This window comes from Schistocerca nitens, chromosome 5 (assembly GCF_023898315.1).
Source record: "Schistocerca nitens isolate TAMUIC-IGC-003100 chromosome 5, iqSchNite1.1, whole genome shotgun sequence".
NCBI classification, from domain to species: domain Eukaryota; kingdom Metazoa; phylum Arthropoda; class Insecta; order Orthoptera; family Acrididae; genus Schistocerca; species Schistocerca nitens.
This window is the reverse complement of record NC_064618.1, coordinates 94,763,115-94,787,466: the sequence shown is the minus strand read 5'-3', so window position 1 is coordinate 94,787,466 and position 24,352 is coordinate 94,763,115. Positions and strand designations below refer to the sequence as shown.

The window sequence follows — 24,352 nt, the reverse complement described above, 5'->3', positions numbered from 1 at the left end:
TATGCATTTTGCCTTAACATTATTAACCATTTCTATATCTGTTTGCAGCATTTCATGAAGGAGTAGGCCAAGTTCTTTAGTGGTCAGAGCCACCCAATTTATCATGCTGCGAGTCAATACTGCGCCAGGAGTTACAGCTTAAACTTTCCCTTGCAATCCACCATGAATTCCAGACACTGAATGAACTCTGTGCATTACCCAACGTACCTATTCCATGACATTCCATTTTGATTAAAAATATTCATCATGTAAAAAACGATTTGAACTGTTGCTTTTTTCAGTATCAGCTCACAGAAAAGTGATTCCTCTCACATGTTAAACTCGTCAATGAAACAGACATAACCAATCAAATTTGCATCTTCATGAATATCAGTCACTGGGTCCACCTGAAGTGCAAAACAGTTGTTACACAATATCAATTAACTACTTGAGTAAATCATCACCCATGTCTAAAATTCTTCTATGCAATGTGTCATTAGAGATAGGAATACTTTTCAACTGTTGAGCACAAGTCTTTGTTGATTCCCTATCAGTCACTACTTGCAAAACCAGAGTTTCTGCAATCGTGTGTGGTTTCTTACATGTAGGAGGGCCTTAGACATCACATTCATCATTTTAGCAGAGTTCTTCTGGGCAGACAATAAAACATTTAGTTTCCTGACAAAAACTCTTTTCGTTTTCCCATTAATTCAAGTCATCTGGATTTCAGTGTGTTTCTTTGACTTGCTAGGATTCAAGCTATCAGTAGCTATAATGGTTAAACAAATTACACACTGCAGATGTTCACCGTCACTGATAGTAGTTCACATCATACCTTCTTGTTTTCGCCTCCGGATCATCTACCTCTCCTCCACCAGTTGATGGACCACTGGTGTTGGTCACTAACCGGTAACCGAGCGAGGTGGCGCAGTGGTTAGCACACTGAACTCGCATTCGGGAGGACGACGGTTCAATCCCGTCTCCAGCCATCCTGATTTAGGTTTTCCGTGATTTCCCTAAATCGTTTCAGGCAAATGCCGGGATGGTTCCTTTGAAAGGGCACGGCCGATTTCCTTCCCAATCCTTCCCTAAACCGAGCTTGCGCTCCGTCTCTAATGACCTCGTTGTCGACGGGACGTTAAACACTAACCACCACCACCACCACCACCACCACCACCACCACCACCACCACCACCACTAACCGGTAATTGCTTCTCATTGCAGTCAAGTCTTCCTTGTAAAGGCTGAAAGACTGTAAGGAGGTGTCAAGCTTGCACTGCTTACAATAGTTAACAATACAGTCACAGTGCAGCCAACAACGGATGATTCCTCCGATGGCCAACATCACCCAGCTCGCCCGATCCATCTCAAACAATGCTAAAAATATGATCACAGTTTCTTAGAATGTTGAACTTGTCAACATATTCCAGAAAAGACATACGGCCTACCATGTTTGTTTTTACAGATTGTAAACAGTGAAACAGTGACAGTGACAGTGACAGCTCAATATATAGTGTTTGACAGTGATGGAGATGAGGAAAAAGAAAACTTGTAAGTGGTTGCAGATGACAAACTGTGAAACAAAACAGTCACTTTAGAAACACAATACACCAGAAAAACCACACCATGTGGTAAAAAGCCATAAAATAAAAGCCCACTGAGATACTGCAACTGCAGAGAAACATGTTTGGGTTAAAAAACAAAATTCTTTTGATAAAGCTGGAACCTATCCAAAAACATATGTATTGTTAAAGCAATCACGGAAAAAAAAGCTTCAACCCCAAGATGATTATAAAAAATTACACAAATCTGATAGGCATGTGCTCTTCTTGTTAGAACACCACTGATAAAACACACACTTATCTTGCAAAACTTGCACCTCTCACTAACACATCAAGGTGGTTGTTCAACCACTTCTCTCACTCAGTATGAATTTTTAACTGATCAGTAGTGGATATTGTGATGATTGATTAGCCAACAATTTGTAAACAATGTTTCTTCCATAAACAAAATTTTGCATAGAAATGCTGCATTACTTTGTAATTTTTATACAAATCATTGTGAAAACTGTAACCAGTTCTGAAAGTCATTGCCATTATAGCTGTATGAGGAGTTAAATCTGAAAAAGCTTAAACACTTTGGAATGCGGTATTCACGGAACAGACCTTTAGTCGGTCCCACTCACACGCTGAATCTACCTCACAGTGATGTGTAATGTTGGCAAGTTGGCATTTGTTACTGGTGCAAAAATATTAGTTAGATTTTTCTCTAGAGTTTGATTTTTTTCAATTCAGGTATTTTATGCTTCAAATTTCCATTTTCTTGAAAAAAAAATAAAAAAAAACAACTATCAAGTTTGTAAAGACAGACCCTAAGGGGTTGGGATGATCAGGATTTCCTTTCAGCACACAACTGCTCCACTGCTCTAACAATCTGGCAACATTTCCCATAAGTGAGAACCATATCCACTGTTTTCATTGTCATACGAATCACGAAAGTTTGAATAGCTTCACAAGCAAGTTGTCTGATCATTAAAACAACAGAGCACAGACTGGCTGACTTCAAGTGGACAGGTAAACACATGGACATCTGAGTTATGTGTTTGCTTACATTTGTTACAGATCAGCAGACGATTGTGGCACCTCTTCTCCTGATGGCAGTACAGTGGTGCACGTGCTGTTTCCTTGTAATTACTTGGTCAATTTCCTTGTTGAAGACCTCTTCCAAGGCTCTTCTCAATGCCACAGAAAAAAATATAGTTTCACAAAAAAAATCATGTCGTAATTGTTGTTGTTGTCGTCTTCAGTCCAGAGAATTTTTTGATGCAGCTATCCGTCCTACTCTATCCTGTGCAAGATTCTTCACCTCCCAGTACCTACTGCAACCTACATCCTTCTGAATCTGCTTAGCGTATTCATCTCTTGGTCTCCCTCTATGATTTTTACCCTCCACACTGCCCTCCAGTACTAAATTTGTGATCTCTTGATGCCTCAGAACATTTCCTACCAACCGATCCCTTCTTCTAGTCAAGCTGTGCCACAACTTTCTCTTCTCCCCGATTCTATTAAGTATCTCGTCGTTAGTTATGTGATCTACCCATCTAATCTTCAGCATTCTTCCGTAGCACCACATTTCACTTCTGTGCATGGCTACACTCCATACAAATACTTTGAGAAAAGACTTGTTAACATCAAGTTTCTCTTCTTCAGAAACACTTTCCTTGCCATTGCCAGTCTACATTTTATATCCTCTCTACTGCGACCATCATCAGTTATTTTGCTCCTCAAATAGCAAAACTCATTTACTACTTTAAGTGTCTCATTTCCTAATCTAATTAATTTGACTACATTCCATTATCCTCATTTTGCTTTTATTGATGTTCATCTTATATCCTCCTTTCAAGACAATGTCCATTCCGTTCAACTGCTCTTTCAGGTCCTTTGCTGTCTCTGACAGAATTACGATGTCATCGGCGAACCTCAAAGTTTTTATTTCTTCTCCATGGATTTTAATTCCTACTCTGAATATTTCTTTTGTTTCTTTTACTGCTTGCTTAATATACAGACTGAATAACATTGGGGATAGGCTACAACCCTGTCTCACTCCCTCCCCAACCACTGCTTCCCTTTCAGGTCCCTCAACTCTTATAATTGCCATCTGGTTTCTGTACAAATTGTAAATCGGTAAGTCATAGGGTCAATATTGCCTCACGTGTTACAGTATTTCTACGGAATCCATATTGATCTTCCAGAAGGTCAGCTTCAACCAGTTTTTCCATTCATCTGTAAAGAATTCGAGTTAGTATTTTGCAGCCGTCACTTAGTAAACTGACAGTTCAGTAATTTTCATTTTCACATCTGTCAATACCTGATTTCTTTGGGATTGGAATTATTATACTCTTCATGAAGTCTGAGGGTACTTCGACTGTCTAAAACATCTTGCTCACCAGATGGCAGAGTTTTGTCAGGGCTGTCAGTAGTTCTAATGGAATGTTGTCTACTCTCAGGGCCTTGTTTTGAGTTAGGTCTTTCAGTGCTGTCAAGCTCCTCACACAGTATCATATCTCCCATTTCATCTTCATCTACACCCTCTTCTATTTCCATTATATTGTCTTCAAGTACATCGCCCTTGTATAGACACTATTATACTCCTTCCACCTTTCTGTTTTCCCTTTTTTGCTTAGGACTGGGTTTCCATCTGAGCCCTTGATACTCATACAAGTGGTTCTCTTTTCTCCAAAGGTCTCTCTAATTTTCCAGTAGACAGTATCTATCTTCCCCCTTAGTGAGATATGCCTCTACATCCTTACATTTGTCCTCTAGCCGTCCCTGCTTAGCCATTTTGCACTTCCTGTCGATCTCATTTCTGAGACATTTGTATTCCCTTTTCACCTGCTTCATTTACTGCATTTTTATATTTTCCCCTTTCATCAACTTAATTCAATATCTCTTCTGTTACCCAAGGATTTTTACTAGCCCTTGTCTTTTTACCTACTTGATCCTCAGCTGCCTTCACTATATCATCCCTCAAAGCTATCCATTCTTCTTCTACTGTATTTCTTTCCCCCATTCCTGTCAATCGTTCCCTACAGCTCTCCCTGAAACTCTCTACAACCTCTGGTTTAGTCAGTTTATCCAAGTCCCACATCTCCTTAAATTCCCCAACATTTGAAGTTTCTTCAGTTTTAATCCTCAGTTCATAACCAACAGATTGTGGTCGAGTCCACATCTGCCCCTGGAAATGTCTTACAATTTAAAACCTGGTTCCTAAATCTCTGTCTTATCATTGCATAATCTATCTGAAACCTTCCAGTATATCTCCAGGCCTCTTCCATGTATACAACCTTCTTTCAAGATTCTTGAACCAAGTGTTAGCTATGATTAAGTTATGCTCTGTGCAAATTTCTACCAGATGGCTTCCTCTTTCATTTCTTAGCCCCCAATCCATATTCACCTACTATGTTTCCTTCTCTTCCTTTTCCTACTATCAAATTCCAGTCACCCATGACTATTAAATTTTCATCTCCCTTCACTATCTGAATAATTCCTTAGTATCTCATTATACATTTCATCAATCTCTTTGTCATCTGTGGAGCTAGTTGGCACATAAGCTTGTACTACTGTGGTAGGCGTGGGCTTTGTGTCTATCTTGGCCACAATAATACGTTCACTATGCTGTTTGTAGTAGCTTACCCACACTCCTATTTTTTTTATTCATTATTAGACCTACTCCTGCATTACCCCTATTTGATTTTGTATTTATAACCCTGTATTCACCAGACCAGAAGTCTTGTTCCTCATGCCACTGAACTTCACTAATTCCCACTATATCTAACTTTAACCTATCCATTACCCGTTTTAAATTTTCTAACCTACCTGCCTGATTAAACGATCTGACATTCCACACTCCGATCTGTAGAATGCCAGTTTTCTTTCTCTTGATAACGACATCCTCCTGAGTAATTCCCACCCATAGATCCAAATGGGGGACTATTTTACCTCCGGAATATTTTTCCCAAGAGGACGCCATCATCATTTGTGTGGCCTCTCAACAGATACCCCTCCGTTGTGGTGGCACCTATGGTACGGCTATCTGTATCGCTGAGGCATGCAAGCCTCCCCACCAACAGCAAGGTCTGTGGTTAATGGATTATGCAAACAGAGAACTTGTGAATATTACTACAACCTTAAGATTTTCCCTATACTTGTAAGGAAAGCAACTATAATAGCTTAGTAGTGGAAAGGCATCAGGAACAAATGAGATACATTTAAGATTCTATAATATTATGCGAAAGAACTAACTTCCCTTGAAGCATGAGTTTATCGTAGTTTTGAGGAGCAATGTAGGGTACCTTGTGACTGTAAAAAAGCGCAGCTCATTTCAAGAGGGACACAGGATAGAGGCACATAATTATAGAGCTATATCGTTGACGTTAATCTGTTGTAGAATTATAGAGCATGTTTCATTCTCAAGAATTATGACTTTTTGGAGACCAAAATTTGTTGTAGAATTATAGAGCATATTTCATGCTCAATAATTATGACATTTTGGAGAGCAAAAATCTCCTCTATAAAAATCAACATAGATTCTGAAAACAAAGAACCTGTGAAATGCAGCACGCTTTATTCCTCCATGAGATTCACAGCGCTGTACACAAAGGTGCTCAGGTAGACGCCACTTTTTTTTACTTCAGGAAGGCATCTGACACCATCCTGCACAGCCATTTGGTGAAAAAAATACAAGCTTACCGAATATTGAATCAGGTTGTCGGCTGGATTCAGGGTTTCCTTGCAGACGAAACTCAACATGTCGCTCTTAGTGGAACAAAATCGACATATGTAAATGTAATTTCCAGAGTAGACAAATAAAATGTGATACGACCATTACTATTTACAATGGTCATTATTAGGCAGCTTTAAATCTTAAAAATTGCTTGTGCATGTCAGAAAATTGACTGCACTGTCCACCACACATTAATGAAAACTGCACCTCAATATATTTACTTGTTCTGGATATATTTGGGGATGGTTTGTCTTTGCTGCCTCACCCTGGATGGTAAAGGAAAAGCAATACCCAGCAACATCCGAAGTGGAAACCCGAAAACTTTTGTGTACCATACAATTGAAGTTCCTAGTTCTGCAGGTGTTAAGTCTCTACAATACTATGACCATCTTGGATTACAGACATAGACATTTATTCTCAGAAACTCAATGCCAGTGTAGTAAATGAATTATCTCTCTATATAAAAGGCAATGTCCTGAATGACTGAATGACTGAATGACTCGCTCGCTCACTGACTCATCCATCACCAACTAGCACAAACCACTAAGGATAGAAACCTGAAATTTGGTGAGGGCATGGCTCCTATACTGCAGGTATTTAAAAAGGGATTGTTTGAAATTCCACTCCTAAGGAGGAGAAACCGGGGATGAAAGGCTTTTTGAAAGTATGTCACTATAGTGGCAGTTTTGAAGCTATAACACAAAAACTGATATTTAGTTTCTCAGGCAGGAACAAAAAAATACATATCATCAAAAAACACATATCATTTTTGGAAATTCAGCCACTAACGGGGTTACATAGTGCATGAAAGTTTTTTTTTTTTTAAATCATTATTAAAAAACTACTAAATCATTTTAAAGTTACATCAATGAAAATTGGTATTTGACTTCATGGTTAGAAAAAAATTGTATTTCAGTATTTCTGGGAACTCAACCCCAAAGGGAGCGAAATAGGGGATTGAAATTTTACAGAAAATATTTCATTACAGTATAAAAATTTAAAACTAAATCTATGAAAACTGGTATTACAGTTCTCAGTTAGATATAATGAAATATATGTTAGGCGATGAAAGTTTCAATGGAAGAAGAACACAAAAGGCATCATTAACAAAAACTTTGGACTCCAGCTACCAGGTTCGATTTTTGGTCAGAAGTACATTTGGAAAAGACAATGCTTCTGTGGCCTTAATTAGCATGAAAAGTTTAGAAAGTATCGCAGTTTTTGAACAACATCAAAATTCAATTAAAAATACCAAAAAAATTCAGTGCGCGCCATACAGTCTACGCAATTGAAGCAGCAGGCACTAAGCTTGTCTTCTATAAACAATGAACAAATTTACGAGGACGTGCTGAAAAGTAATGCCTTCAAATTTTTAATGTGAAAACTCTTAAAGTTTTTTTTAAATAAAACAAACTTTAATAACATTCTACATCTTTATTTTTTGTGCCTACATATTTATTTCTCAACATAGCTTGGCAATGGACAGATTTCTCAAAATGAAAGACCAGTATGTTGATACCGTCGCTGCAGAATGTATGGCTTTGTTAATGGAGCTACAACCTCCCTCTGCTTGCACCATTTCATCACTATCAAAGTAAAATCCTTGAAGGTGTTCTTTAAGTTTTGGAAACAGATGGGACCAAGTTGGGACTATATGGAGAATCACCGATGACAGTGAACCCAAGGCGTCAGATTGTTGTAGACGTTGCAGGTGCTCATATGTATTCTGGTACTGTCATGCTGAAGAAGAGGGTGCTCCATGTGTGGACGAATTCTTCAAAATTATGCTTTCAGTTTTCTGATGGTCTTTCATGCGCCAACATAGTTGCATTACTCACCACTATGTCACAACTCGGAGCCCTCTAGTCGCCAATAGTTGCAAGTTGCATCAGTGAAATTGACCGAGCAGTATGCATTACATGTAATACTTAGACTGATACTAAGAAGAGAATAAAAATTTGGAGGCATTACTTTTCAGCATGCCCTTGCATTCTTTGTGGACGGACTCTGAATAAACAATACCCACAACATTAGTTTTCACAAGTATTACTTTACAAATACAATGTCATAAGGAGGACTTTGCTTGGCAGCCATGTTATATATTTGCCTTTGACCAACTTTGTGAGGAGGTCCTCTGGACATGGGATTGGGTAGGGTTTCATCTGTGCCTGGGATTTGAAGTCCCTGCACAGCCAGAGGGAGTGACACGGTTTCTTGACCACTAGCATTAGTTTTAACAGGTTCAGGCATCCCACATCATAGAGGCAATCGTGCTTCTGGTTAACAGCCAACCACAGGGACAATGGACTGGGCTGTACCCATCAGAAATAGGGCACTGTGCCTGGACGCATGGATATATGAGCCTGGAATCAGCGGCGCACGTCACACCAGGTTCAAATATAGGTGCAAAGGCAGCACACTGGTCATTGAGTTCCCTGGAAGAGAACCGTATCAAATGACATGAACCTCATCAGTGAAGAAGAATCCAAAGAATGAGAAGGCACCCATACAGAAAATTTATCCGGTGGAGCGACTATCGACAACAAACGGAATCCTCAGCCACACAACCCTCTTGTAGGCAGCAGTGATTGTGACTTGAACCCAGAGAGGAATCAAACTGTCCCCTTGTACAAGCAGTGCACAGGAGGGCGGGACTAATTCAAGAGAATTGATAAGTATATGTTTGGATGCTGACCAAGGAAACAGTAACTCCAGTGCCCACGTGGAAACAGACATCCCGTTTAGCAATTGTGAGGGGAATACACAACTTGGTAGTGGAAGGACTGCCCTGTAGAACAATAACCTGAAGTTCGTGCACTGTCCCTTGACGCATTTGGGGAGTGGGATCTGACTAAACTGACACTTTATGACAGACAGTTCAGGGATGCCCATCTTTGCCACAACATGTATAGTGTGCCCAGCAATTCAAAAGTCTGCACCGGATTGTGCTGCAAAGCAGTCAGGACTAGACGCAAAACCCCAGTGTTTATGACAACAGTGTGTGACTTGCTGCTCAGAAGCCATCAACAAACCAGAAATCGATAAAATCACAATGCTTTCAGGAAAATGGCTTATGAGAATTCCACCCCCCAAGATGGCTGCTACAACTTGTGGTTGAGCTATTTGCTGCCTGTGTGATCTTGAAAAAGTATGTACTTTTCAAAATATCATCCAAGCATGGAATGCCCAGATGATGCCTGCAGTGCATACTTCTGAACTGGGAGCCAATTGGACCACAATGTCTTGAATCAAAGAATTTGCATATAAAGTTTTGCAAGCTGGGTTTGCACCTGTGAAATCACAGAGGGATTCAACCCTTGCAAACCTGTCATCCATGACAGATATGACTCACCAGTTTGGTCACAGAATTGATAGAACTCGAGGTGCAATGTGACCATATGGAACCATTGAAAATAATAATTCTAAAGCAAATTAACGCATCTCGATGTGGGCATGACAGGATTTGAAAGTAGAGCCAACTTCTTTAGTAAAGAAAATGTATCTGTGGAAGCCCATGAAAGGAAGAGCGATTATTGAAAAGTGTAATACGAAACACAAGACGTGAAGAAGTGCTGTTTCAGCCACTACAAATACATGTCCCAATCCTTTCTGGCATTGTTAAATGGTGGAAATGTGGCTGGGCAGCTGCCTGCCACCTGTATGGGGAGAGTGCCCTGAGCCTGCGGTTGATCCTTCAAATCCTGAAATTGCTGCTGCTGCTGCTGTTGTTGTTGTTGTTGAAACTACTGTTGCAAGTGTTGTTACAATTGCTGTTCCATTGCAATTGCTGCTCCAAGAGTTGCATGAGCTTTGCGTCCATGGGATGCTGTGAACCTTTTACATTCCTGCCAGTTATAGTGACCGGGACTTAACAAGACCAGCGGCGCCTCGAGAATGTGCAGAAACTGGCTGACCAGTCAAGGTCATCAAGAGAACAAACAGGAAGACAACAAGAAGAAGACTGACAACATGGATGGCATGGTAGAATAAGTCCGACAAGTAGTCCAAAAGTGAAAACCTTAGGTGTGATGATACTATGACCAAGACAACAATGTGTAGTGACAAAGATAAAAGGGCTTAGGGGAATCACAACTAAAGAGTGAGGCATTGCTTTGCCACCTTTAAAAGTGAGACCACGAGCACTGAAAGGACAGCAAGAAGGACATGTTTTCTGTAGCCAGCATTGCAGCAAAGACCACAGCACTCACAGATGTATAGTGCTCTAGTCGAACTTCACACCCTCCAGTGGGCTTTCAGAGTCATTACTCAGAACAGTAAGTCTGTGACAAGCAAGTAACCACTAATATCTATGTGAATGTCAGAGCTCAACATCACTGTGAGAGTCCCAATCAAGCAAGTAAACGAGCAACACCTATGTTGGGTCCCAGGTGTGTTAGCAGCTACACAACATCTACGTGTAACTGCTCTGTAAAAATTCTGGACTCGAATACCTATCGCTTAACACCTGGATTTGTAGAGTGATTGGTTCATCAGTTGATTCTTCCATTGCTGTTATTTTATTGGAAAAATTACTGTGTGCACTGATCTTTTTATGATGCTGCCACTGTGTCAAGCTTTTCTTGCATTCACTGAGTATTGTGTCACTTCACTGACACAGTGGTATTAGCTTTATGTTTGGAGATAGCAGTGAAAGTCATAGTTGTAGGTACGCATGTGAAACACTGCATATATAAATGGGATTCTTACTGAGTTCATACTTTGGGTTCTGTTGGTGATAGGAAGGTAGGGTCAAGTATTTTGGATAACCCGTGGGCTAGGGGCATTTGTATACCTAACAGATGGATTGTCTTAATGTCACTGTCCTATAGTACTGGGTAAAAGTTTGAACATTACACACTTCTTGCTGCTTGGGCAAATGGAGCAAATCAAATGGTTATTTGGTTCTTTTTGCATTTGATGTGGTCTATGGGGGACTTCCAAAGAGCTTATGGAGGCACCATTAATTCAATGGCGGTTCCTGAGAAAAAACAAAATAAGGTTTTTTTAAACCATTTCCTCATACCAAAACTGAGCCACCGATTCCGAGATGACTATGCATAGCAAATGGCTGAAACATGTACAATATATTTCCAAGGTCCCAATCTTGAACAACTTGAATATTTTCTTCTAATTTTAATCCATTTCTGAGATACAGTGGTTCAAAAGCTACTCTACCTCTAGACTACATGTAAAATATGCACATAAAATCTGGTGTGAGGTGAAAACATAGTTTATGAATAACATAGCATGGAGAAATATGCTGCACAGCATCTCCATTATCATCAGGAGGGTTCTAGAAACTTCACATTGTAGTACTGAAGCACATGCAAAAAAAAAATTTTCATGTCAAATCTGGTCTGACGTGTAAAATTAGTTCCACATTATTTCAATTTCACGTAAGTAAACTATCAAAATTTTACTGACCCACAAAGTTCTTCTCATGTGAGAGACCTGCCCTGCTGAGGCAGGGGAAAGAATGGAACAAGTGTAAAACTGATCCTATCAGAGCACAAAAAAGATGAATATGCTTCTGTTAAAAAGACTGATTGAAAAGTGGGATATTAGCAGCTACATTCAGTTTACTCAGCACCTTTACAAATTTTCGCAAAAAACTTGGCATGTGAACATATTAACGCTTTTTTATGCTGAGAGAGAGACCATGGCAGTGAGAAACAGATGTAAAAGTAGTAAATACTGGAAGACAGTACACATTGATTGTGGCATAGAAAGAGTGAAGGAGACAACGGCAGTGTGAGAGAAAGAGAGGGACAGAGTGGAAGCGAACCACAGTTGGCAGTGACAAACAGTACTAGGAAAGAGTGAAGGGTGCCAGTGGGAGAGGAACAGGGAGACATGTGAAAGTGGGTGAGAGCCAGTGATAATGAAAGCTGGAGCCTATGACAAGACAATGAGAAAGAGAGAAATAGTGACGCTGAGAGAGTAGGAAGAGATTAGTCTTTAACATCCCATCGACAACAGGGTCATTAGAGATGGAGCGTAAGCTTGTATTAAGGAAGGCTGGGGAAGGAAATCGGTCATGACCTTTCAAAGAAACCATCCCAGCATTTGTCTGAAACAATTTAGTGAAATTGCGGAAAACTTACACCAAGATGACTGGATGCAAATTGGAATCATTGTCCTCCGAAATGCAAGTGCCACCTCGCTTGGTGTGACAGTGAGAAGAGACAGCAGCGCTGGGAAGGAATGAATTAGATAGTAGCAGTAAGAAAGAGCAAGGGGCAGATAGTGGCAGTGAGAGAAGACAGTAGTGGTAGAAGAGAACAAAGGAGACTGTGGCTATGTGATAGTGACAGTTAGGGAGACACAAAGATATAATGACAAGGGGCTGGTGTGAATGAGTGACTAAGAAAGGACAAGTAGGAGTGAGTGTGTATGAGCAACTGACAGTGAATAGCTAGTGGGTGTGAGTGAGTTACAGTTAGGGAAGCTTTTGAGAATGGTAGGTGAGCTGCATATTAAAAACAATGTAAAAATGAGGTGTAATCAAAAAGTAATAGGAACTTTTGTTTTTCTTAAAGAATCTTTATTCATTTATCAACAGTAACATTTGTTCTTCAAAGTAATCACCATGAGATATAATATGATTGTGCCAGCACTTTTCTCAATATTGGAAGCGCTTCTAGAACTAAGTTTTCATTGTGGCAATCCGCTCCTTCAGCGACTCTGGTCTTATCGCATCAGTCGCAGCAAAATAATGTTCTTTTATGATTCTCTTCAGCTTCAGAAATAGAAAGAAGTTGCAGGGGGTCATGTCCAGTGAATACACTGACTGAGGCAACATAACAGTTTTGTTTTTTGCCAAAAAGTCATTAACAAGCATTGATGTGTCAGCGGGAGCATTATCATGATGTAATTTCTGCAAGTGGTTTCATCACAATTCTGGTAGTTTCCTTGCAATTGCTTCACACATACGGCACTTAACTTCCAGGTGGTATTCCTTACTGACCATACAGCCATAAGGCAGGAGCTCATGATGCACCATTCCATCATAATCAAAGAAAACAATGAGATGAACATGCAAATATTATTGAACATGTGAAATTTTTTTCGGTCTTGGCTCTTCAGGCAGTTTCCATTGGGATAATTGGGCCTTGGTTTTGATATCATACCCATATACATATGATTAAGATCACCATTATAACCTTCTTTAGAAGTTCTGGATCATTGTCAACTTCATTCAGTAATTACTGAGCGATGTCTACATGACATCATTTTATGTCGAAATTCAACAATTTTGGAACAAACTTTGATGCTACACGTTTTATGCCCAAACCATTTGAAAAAATTGCTTGTCATGAACTAAAGGATATGCTGACATCATCAGCAACCTCTCTGGTAGTGATTTTGCGATTTTCCAGAACCATTTTCTTTACTTCTTCCACATTGTTGTCAGTAATTATGTGCTTGGCATCCACTGTGAGTGAGCATGGTGGCTAATAGAAGGAACCAAAATAAGTTTATGCCCATCCTTGTTACTGAGTACTGGCTAAACAATCCCATCTACAGCTTCAGTTTCTGTCTCACTGGAATTAACTCTCTTGCCTGCTGACAAATACAATGGCTTTATTTCACATTATACTACCATTTTGATATATACCTATATTTACCACAAAAATTTTACTGTTGTCAATTTTGGGACTTAATCGGGTTACTGTATATAATATTATATTAGCTGAACTACTTTGTAGATCTAATTCAAACTCTGGGACTTAGCTGTGAGTGCTTCAACTGTTGATCGAGTGCTTCAACTGATGATCAGTAAGTTATTTATAATTTTATCTGTGGGAGCATTTATTTGTGCCTTGCATTAATACTCCAGTGTTTCCCATAGTTATCATTATGTGATTTGGATGGAGAATCACTTAAGCTAAAACAAACTTGTGTTGACCCACACAGTCACATATCTGGACCACTGTCCCTACTGTGTAGTGAGTGCATCCCTGACACGAGTTAGGGAGACCCTACAATTGTCAACAGTATGGCATAAGTCCACAAACTCACATCCCAGCTTGTCACAGGAACTTTGGGATCTCTCAATCAAGCCTTCATCTCGGCTCAGAACAGAAGTTCCCATTAGCACTGAAAACAATGCCGGAGATTGGGAGCTTTGTTGAACGTATGTGAACAAGACTGGTCCAGTGAACTTCCTCTGCCAGTCACTTGAAAGAACAATGTATAAGCCTTGGGGACTAGGTGACCACCTTTTGTTCCAACATGCACCACAATCTGCAATTGGTTTGTATTTTAACAAGAGAAAAACATTTGATAAAATTTACAATTCTGCTGAAGATAACTTTATGTTTTGAAGTTTTGTCAAGGTTATTCTCACAGGCATGCATATCAAAGCAAAAGACAGTGTTATGAATGATAAATGTTGACAATACGCACTGCAGCTGAAGAGCAGAAAACTAAATGGAACACAATATTGCCGTGAGCTGTTGTGCATGCAGTGTGGTGCAGTGGTTACTGTCGCTCACTGATGTGCTGTAGGTCACCAGTTCTGACCCAACCACCGACAATTATTTGTTATTTAATATTTATCATTTCTGGAAATGTCATGAAATATCTTATGTTTGCATATTCTGGAATATTCTATGTTTGTGTGAATACAAGCATTCTGGAATATTCTGTATTTTTACAAAAAGCTGCACATTCTGCCTGGGGAGTTAGTTCTGTTCTGGCTGCATATGTGTGTTCATAATAAACTTGCTTTCAGTGTTACGTGTAGTATTTCATTGATGAGCCTGCTATTGGATTTGGACTTGGGTGCATTTACAGAAAAACTATCATAGTTACAATGCGTACAAAACACAATATTATGTGGTATCGTTTGTCTTCATAAGAGCTGAGATTACACCATCACTTACATCACACACCTACAGCTCACAATTTAATACAAGATACATCCATAAATGTAAGTTTCCCTGGTGGCAGGAACAGAAATGAAACACAATTTAACTGAAAGATTTATTGGAATACACACAGAAAGTTTTGAACTATTTTGCAACATATTCACCAGAGGAATTCTGAAACTGTCATACACTGGGAGCAACTTTTGTATTCCTGCAACAGAGAAGTCTGTCACCTGGGACAGGAAATGCCTCTCTGTCAATCTGAAAACACTGACCCTGATCAGAAAGAAATTGCTTGAGGTTCCAGAGCAGATGGAAATCACTAGGAGCACAGTTCAGACTTTAGGTTGGTTCATCAAATGCCTGCCAGCTGAATGTTGGCAGTACCTCTGTTGTCCACCAAGCTATGTGTGGCTGAGCATCGCCAAGCAGTAAGACAAGACCTGTACTAAGCATCCTGTGCTACTTGTTCTGAATGGTGCACCACTACACTGTATCATAGCAATGAGCAGCACTCACTGTCTCTCCTCTGGTCAGGAATTCGATGAGGAGACTTATCTGTCTGTCCTACAACACGGCCCACAGTACTTTCCGTGCCGATATAGACTGACTGAACTTTATGTTACAGGGAGAGCTACTGTGACACCAATGCATTGTTTGCTGCTTGGTTTGTAAGGTACTGTGTGCAGCCCACATCTCATCACTTATGATGATCAGTCCAGAAACTCTTCACTGTCATCAAAGTACACCTGCAGAATTACCACCACACGCTATGCTTTGTGTACTGGAGTCAGTCACTTTGGCACCCACCTGGTGCACAATTTCCAGGTGCTCCATGTTAATTTCATGTAACAAGGAGTGACACATCAGTGGGAACAGACTGCCGAGTTCTGTGATTGAGAAGCGACAATTCTCCATAATACATTCCTGCACCCACCCCATGAACCATGGACCTTGCCGTTGGTTGGGAGGCTTGCGTGCCTCAGCGATACAGATAGCTGTACCGTAGGTACAACCACAACGGAGGGGTATCTGTTGAGAGGCCAGACAAACATGTGGTTCCTTAAGAGGGGCAGCAGCCTTTTCAGTAGTTGCAAGGGCAACAGTCTGGATGATTGACTGATCTGGCCTTGTAACATTAACCAAAACGGCCTTGCTGTGCTGGTACTGCGAACGGCTGAAAGCAAGGGGAAACTACAGCCGTAATTTTTCCCGAGGGCATGCAGCTTTACTGTATGATTAAATGATGATGGCGTCCTCTTGGGTAAAATATTCCGGAGGTAAAATAGTCCCCCATTCGGATCTCCAGACAGGGACTACTCAAGAGGATGTCGTTATCAGGAGAAAGAAAACAGGCGTTCTACGGATCGGAGCGTGGAACGTCAGGTCCCTTAATCGGGCAGGTAGGTTAGAAAATTTGAAAAGGGAAATGGATAGGTTAAAGTTAGATATTGTGGGAATTAGTGAAGTTCGGTGGCGGGAGGAACAAGACTTCTGGTCAGGTGAATACAGGGTTATAAACACACAGTCAAATAGGGGTAATGCAGGAGTAGGTTTAATAATGAATAGGAAAATAGGAACGCGGGTAAGCTACTACAAACAGCTTAGTGAACGCATTATTGTGGCCAAGATAGATACGAAGCCCACACCTACTACAGTAGTACAAGTTTATATGCCAACTAGCTCTGCAGATGACGAAGAAATTGAAGAAATGTATGATGAAATAAAAGAAATTATTCAGATAGTGAAGGGAGACAAAAATTTAATAGTCATGGGTGACTGGAATTCGAGTGTAGAAAAAGGGAGAGAAGGAAACGTAGTAGGTGAATATGGATTGGGGCTAAGAAATGAAAGAGGAAGCCGCCTGGTAGAATTTTGCACAGAGCACAACTTAATCATAGCTAACACTTGGTTTAAGAATCATGATAGAAGGTTGTATAGATGGAAGAACCCTGGAGATACTAAAAGGTATCAGATAGATTATATAATGGTAAGACAGAGATTTAGGAACCAGATTTTAAATTGTAAGACATTTCCAGGGGCAGATGTGGACTCTGACCACAATCTATTGGTTATGACCTGTAGATTAAAACTGAAGAAACTGCAAAAAGGTGGGAATTTAAGGAGATGGGACCTGGGTAAAGTGAAAGAACCAGAGGTTGTACAGAGTTTCAGGGAGAGCATAAGGGAACAATTGACAGGAATGGGGGAAACAAATACAGTAGAAGAAGAATGGGTAGCTTTGAGGGATGAAGTAGTGAAGGCAGCAGAGGATCAAGTAGGTAAAAAGACGAGGGCTAGTAGAAATTCTTGGGTAACAGAAGAAATATTGAATTTAATTGATGAAAGGAGAAAATATAAAAATGCAGTAAATGAAGCAGGCAAAAAGGAATACAAACGTCTCAAAAATGAGATCGACAGGAAGTGATAAATGGCTAAGCAAGGATGGCTAGAGGACAAATGTAAGGATGTAGAGGCTTATCTCACTAGGGGTAAGATAGATACTGCCTACAGGAAAATTAAAGAGACCTTTGGAGATAAGAGAACCACTTGTATGAACATCAAGAGCTCAGATGGAAACCCAGTTCTAAGCAAAGAAGGGAAAGCAGAAAGGTGGAAGGAGTATATAGAGGGTCTGTACAAGAGCGATGTACTTGAGGACAATATTATGGAAATGGAAGAGGATGTAAATGAAGATGAAATAGGAGATACGATACTACGTGAAGAGTTTGACAGAGTACTGAAAGGCCTGAGTCGAAACAAGGCCCCAGGAGTAGACAACACTCCATTAGAATGACTGACAGCCTTGGGAGAGCCAGTCGTGACAAAACTCTACCATCTGGTGAGCAAGATGTATGAGACAGGCGAAATACCCTCAGACTTCAAGAAGAATATAATAATTCCAATCCCAAAGAAAGCGGGTGTTGACAGATGTGAGAATTACCGAACAATCAGTTTAATAAGCCACAGCTGCAAAATACTAACGCGAATTCTTTACAGACGAATGGAAAAACTAGTAGAAGCCGACCTCGGGGAACATCAGTTTGGATTCCGTAGAAATACTGGAACACGTGAGGCAATACTGACCTTACGACTTATCTTAGAAGAAAGATTAAGGAAAGGCAAACCTACGTTTCTAGCATTTGTAGACTTAGAGAAAGCTTTTGACAATGTTGACTGGAATACTCTCTTTCAAATTCTAAAGGTGGCAGGGGTAAAATACAGGGAGCGAAAGGCTATTTACAGTTTGTACAGAAACCAGATGGCAGTTATAAGAGTCGAGGGACATGAAAGGGGAGCAGTGGCTGGGAAGGGAGTGAGACAGGGTTGTAGTCTCTCCCCGATGTTATTCAATCTGTATATTGAGCAAGCAGTAAAGGAAACAAAAGAAAAATTCAGAGTAGGTATTTCAATCCATGGAGAAGAAATAAAAACTTTGAGGTTCGCCGATGACATTGTAATTCTGTCAGAGACAGCAAAGGACTTGGAAGAGCAGTTGAACGGAATGGATGGTGTCTTGAAGGGAGGATATAAGATGAACATCAACAAAAGCAAAACAAGGATAATGGAATGTAGTCGAATTAAGTCGGGTGATGTTGAGGGTATTAGATTAGGAAATGAGACACTTAAAGTAGTAAAGGAGTTTTGCTATTTGGGGAGCAAAATAACTGATGATGGTCGAAGTAGAGAGGATATAAAATGTAGACTGGCAATGGCAAGGAAAGTGTTTCTGAAGAAGAGAAATTTGTTAACATCGAGTATAGATTTAAGTGTCAGGAAGTCATTTCTGAAAGTATTTGTATGGAGTGTAGCCATGTATGGAAGTGAAACATGGACGGTAAATAGTTTGGACAAGAAGAGAATAGAAGCTTTCGAAATGTGGTGCTACAGAAGAATGCTGAATATTAGATGGGTAGATCACATAACTAATGAGGAGGTACTGAATAGGATTGGGGAGAAGAGGAGTTTGTGGCACAACTTGACCAGAAGAAGGGATCGGTTGGTAGGACATGTTCTGAGGCATCAAGGGATCACCAATTTAGTATTGGAGGGCAGCGTGGAGGGTAAAAATCTTAGGGGGAGACCAAGAGATGAATACACTAAGCAGATTCAGAAGGATGTAGGTTGCAGTAGGTAGTGGGAGATGAAGAAGCTTGCACAGGATAGAGTAGCATGGAGAGCTGCATCAAACCAGTCTCAGGACTGAAGACCACAACAACAACAACAACATTCCTGCACTAGCTTCAAAAGGTTGACTGTGGTGACAGATGGTCTACTGCTGTGCATCTCATCGTGAATATTTTGGCAACCTGCTGTGATGCACCAGCAACACACCATTTGCTTGCTCATGATGTTAGGTCCTCAGTCATGGCAAAGCTGTGTTCTGTGCACTCAAAATCTTTCTCACCAACTGCACTTCACTTCACTTCACTTCACAAAGTGGGGGTCAGAATACGAGCCTCCATTTTCTACTACTGCTACAAAACTACTCTCTCTCTCTCTCTCTCTCTCTCTCTCTCTCTCTCTCTCTCTCACACACACACACACACACACAAACAAACACACACACAAAAACAAACACACACACAAAATGACCACAGTCCCTGGCAGCTGTAGCCAGATAATAATAATAATAATAATAATAATAATAATAATAATAATAATAATAATACATCAACAGCTTGCCTTACAACATAAACTTATAAAACAACACGTTCCTACATACAAGTATGCACCACAAAATGTACTGGAGAATGATGAATACAAATTATACTGGAACAGAACCATTATAACAGATAAAACAACGCCACATAACAAACCTGACATCATACTCACCAATAAAAAGAAGAAATTAACACAATTAATCGAAATATCCATACCCAATACAACAAATATACAAAAGAAAACAGGAGAAAAAATTGAAAAATACATCCAACTGGCTGAGGAAGTCAAAGACATGTGGCATCAGGATAAAGTTGACATCATACCAATTATACTATCAACTACAGGAGTCATACCACACAATATCCACCAATACATCAATGCAATACAGCTACATCCAAACATATATATACAATTACAGAAATCCGTAATTATTGATACATGTTCAATTACCCGAAAGTTCCTAAATGCAATATAACATGTACCGTACAGCAAAAAGGAAGTGACGCTTGATAAAGGTCTGCGTCACTCCATTCTTAACCAGACTTCTAAAAAGTCTGAGAAAGTAATCAAATAATAATAATAATAATTGGTAGTTGGCTTACATATAAATATAAATATAATAATAATAATAATAATAATAACTATAACTACAGGAGTCATACCACACAATATCCACCAGTACATCAACGCAATACAGCTACATTCAAACGTATATATACAACTACAGAAATCTGTAATTATTGATACATGTTCAATTACCCAAAAGTTCCTAAATGCAATGTAACATATACCGTACAGTTAAAAGGAAGTCACGCTTGATCAAGGTCCACGTCACTTTCCATTTTTAACCAGACATAACGTCTGAGAAAGGAAAGAAATAATAATAATAATAATTGGTAGTTTTTTTTTTACATAGCTCACATTGTGTCATCATCTACCCTGTTGTGCTGAATATGAACTCTGTAATATCAGTTTACCCTACTCGAAATAGCAAAAATTGTACAGCACCAAAAAGTACATCTTATACTTGGGAAGGCACACACTCATAATTAAATCCAGTTTTTGATTGTCCCATTTGCTCTCACCTCCGCTCTCCTTTTCCCACTCAACAACTATGTCCATAAGCAACATCTTTGGGGACCTGCATTTTAGCGTCTGTGTGTACATGTGTGAAAGTTTGTTCTTGTGCTAGAAAAAAAAAAAAACAGATAATTTACTCAAAAGCAAGCACAAATTTTTGAGCTGTTATGTCTGTCTGGGTACAATACATCACATTTTTATGGTAAGGGTCAGCTGTCAGTCACTGCAACAAGTGCTGATTATTCACTAGTTGTCTAGGAATTTGGAACACTTTTCTATCCACGGACACCCCTGTGCATAACAGTATAATGTGAAAATAGCTTCAGAGACTCACAAACTTTCTCTGCCAGATGATTTAAAAGTATCATGAATGATACTGGTCTTATCATACTGCCTTGTGATACCTCTGAACTTAACAACCAAATTTACTCTCTATTTAGCAAACAACCAGCCACACATTTACCTTAAGGTGACTGATGTTCCATTCTTTTAAACACTGTTGTTATGATGATTTCAACTGTACGAGGGTTGACCAAAAAGTAATGCCTCCACCTTCATATCTCTTCAACAGCTGGCAGCATTGGTATGCGGCAGGTACTGGCTTGTTCCATAGCCTCTTCTCTACAGCTCCAGTTGGCGGGAAGCCTTAGCATTGAACAATTGTGTTGTTACAGTGTAAAGTAAGGAACCCTGCACAGACGGTTGGTCAATGCAATTTAAGCAATGAGCAGTAATTGAATTCTTGACAGCATAAGGTGTCACCCCAAAGGAGATTCATCAGAGAATGAAAGCAATTTATAGTGATTGTGTTGATGTGAGTACTATGTGTCATTGGGTGAGTAAGTTTAAAGATGTTGATGCGGGAACATGTGACCTGCATGACAAACAAAGAGTTGGACATCCCGTGACAGCAACCACCGAGTTTCACAAGCAAAATGTTGAGAGATTTATTCAGGAAGGTCGTCATATCACTCAGAGAGAAATTGCAAGCACAATCACCATTTTGCAAGAATGTGTGGGTCGCATTATTGCTTTTCTTGGCTATCGGAAGATCTGTGCAGGATGGGTACCCTGGATGCTGACTCCTGAGATGAAAGCACACAGACTTGGAATTTGCCAGGAACTCCTCTCGCATTATGAGAATGAAGGTGACGCCTTTCTCCATTCAATTGTGACAAGACACAAAATGTGGGTACACCATTACTACCCGGAGACGAAACGTCAGTCTATGGAATATTGACACAAAGACTTGCCCCAGAAAAATAAATTCAATACACAGCCCTCAGCTGGAAAATTCACGGCCACAGTGTTCTGGGATGCAGATAGTGTTATCCATGTTGATTTCCTTGATCGTGGAACAACAATAAATTCAGAGCATTACATCACAACGCTGCAAACTCTGAAACAATGGCTAACAAGGGTCCAAAAGGAAAAAGAAAACGTTTTTCTGCAGCATGACAATGCCAAACCACACACTTCACGTGCCACCACAGCAGAACTTCAGAGACTGAATCTCACCACGATACGACATCCTCCATACAGTCCAGATTTAGCACCATCTGACTTCCACCTGTTCCTGATAATGAAATACGATCTGCAGGGACATCATTATGCTTCTGATAAAGATGTTGAGAGAACTGTGAGACTGTGATTGCGGAAAACAGAGTGTCGACTTCTTCCGCAACGGCTTCGGAAAACTTGTTCATCTTTGGTAGAAATGTATCCAATTGGCTGTTGATTACATGGAAAAGTGAATATTGGTAATTAAAGATCACATTCTAAAGATTATTTCTGCATTTGATTTATTAAAATATTCCCATCCAAATCCAATTAGCGAAGGTGGAGGCATTACTTTTCATTCAACCCTTGCATCTGCTTGTACTTACCATTCCCCACATCCTTCCTGTTTTGCAAATAATATATGAGCTGTGTCACTTCTTGAAGTTTACTTGGATGAATGAGGCTACATTTTGCTATTACTTCTTCTGCAAGGACTGCACAGTTTGTGTCTTCATTTAAACTTTTCAGTCTTATGATTTTTTGGCATTCCTGAAAGAAAAAGCGGAATTGCGTGTCAGTAAAAGAAAGTTTTTAAATATTCTGAGAAGTCTATGAACTGTAAAATGGTGCATTAAATATAAATATTTATGCATCACTTCACCAAAAAATATGTCTGTGGATTGTCAATGATACGGATATTTATCAGTTTACTTTTATTGATGCTTCGACTGTATTTTGTCTTACATTTGGTAAAGTGTATTATGGAGGCATACCAACAACCGAAAATGCAATGGTGGTGATTTTTATTATTATTATTATTTTTTTTTTTTTAACAAATCAAGTAAAACTAGCAAGCCGATAGAAAGTTACTAATTTCCTCTTCTGCTGTAGATCTATTGGCACTGATTATAATCCTAATGCTGTTTCACACACAAGAGTTTTTCTGCTTGATGTATTTTAAATGGAAACTAATTTTATCATATGAAAAGCAACAATAGGTCAAAGATTTTATGCCAAGAAACTTTATCAACAATATCTCCCCAGGCAGAAAAACCCCTCCTATCTAAATTTCTTCAATTATTTAACCCAGTTTTCTGTATTATTTCTATTCTGGGCAATTTTACCCATAGGTTAAGTACAACGTCAGTTTCATAAATCCTCAGGTTGTGAGTTATACAGTCAAATTACTCACATAAGTCAACCTCACATTTTCATTCCTTCTCCAGTTTCCTTCTTCCAGTCAGCTTCTTAAAACTCATTTCTTCAGTTTGATCCAATCACTTTAATTAATTTCTTCCTAAGTCTGTGTATCTCCAGTCAAAATAGCGTCTCAGCTTACTCTCCACCCATGCCACCCCTCATCCCAGCCCATTATCATCATGTGAGATACTTTTACCCCTGGGTGAGCTCACACAGGTTAATATACCTATCCCATTTCTCTCCTGTCCCTCTTCTTACTATTGGCTCTACCTACAGTAATCACTCCCTTTCTTATGCCACTTATCCCAGGACAGTGCAGCTGTGTATGCATGTAGCTCTCTGTAGGCTCTGGTCTGAAGAAGACTGAAGGTTAAAAACGGAGCTACTAAGTTCTTTTTCATGACCCTATTCGTCACAAGACTCAATTATGTGGTGAGTAAATAACTTTCCTCATGCTACTGTGTTTCCCATTCTTAATTTACCAGTATTATATTCATTTCTCTTATCTCTTTCTTTATCCACAATGAATCCAAACCTCAGAAGTTTTTAATTCTTGAGCAGGAAAACATTGCAAGAGCCATAACGTTATACAGTAGGTTAAAGAATCCTTTCCATTATAGCAACTGTAGGTAAATTATTTGACTCTTTATCTTGATCCAAGTAGTTGCAACATAAAATGACAAAATAAATAAGTTATGGTTTCTGAGCAGGGTACTAAATTTTTCCTGCAAATTTAAGTGGCAAAAAAGAACAAATCAGGTTTCAACTGAATT

The 24,352-nt window shown here is 39.6% G+C and overlaps 1 protein-coding gene across 2 annotated transcripts in view; it reads right to left on the bottom strand.

Annotated features, from left to right (window-relative positions):
* LOC126259562 (kinesin-associated protein 3) overlaps positions 1–24,352 on the bottom strand; it is a 212,163-nt gene that overhangs the window by 179,898 nt on the left and 7,913 nt on the right. For both annotated transcript variants that reach the window (XM_049956458.1, XM_049956459.1), the window contains exon 3: positions 22,766–22,928. In XM_049956458.1, coding sequence (XP_049812415.1) covers positions 22,766–22,928 — 163 coding nt within the window. The remainder of the gene's footprint in view (positions 1–22,765; positions 22,929–24,352) is intronic.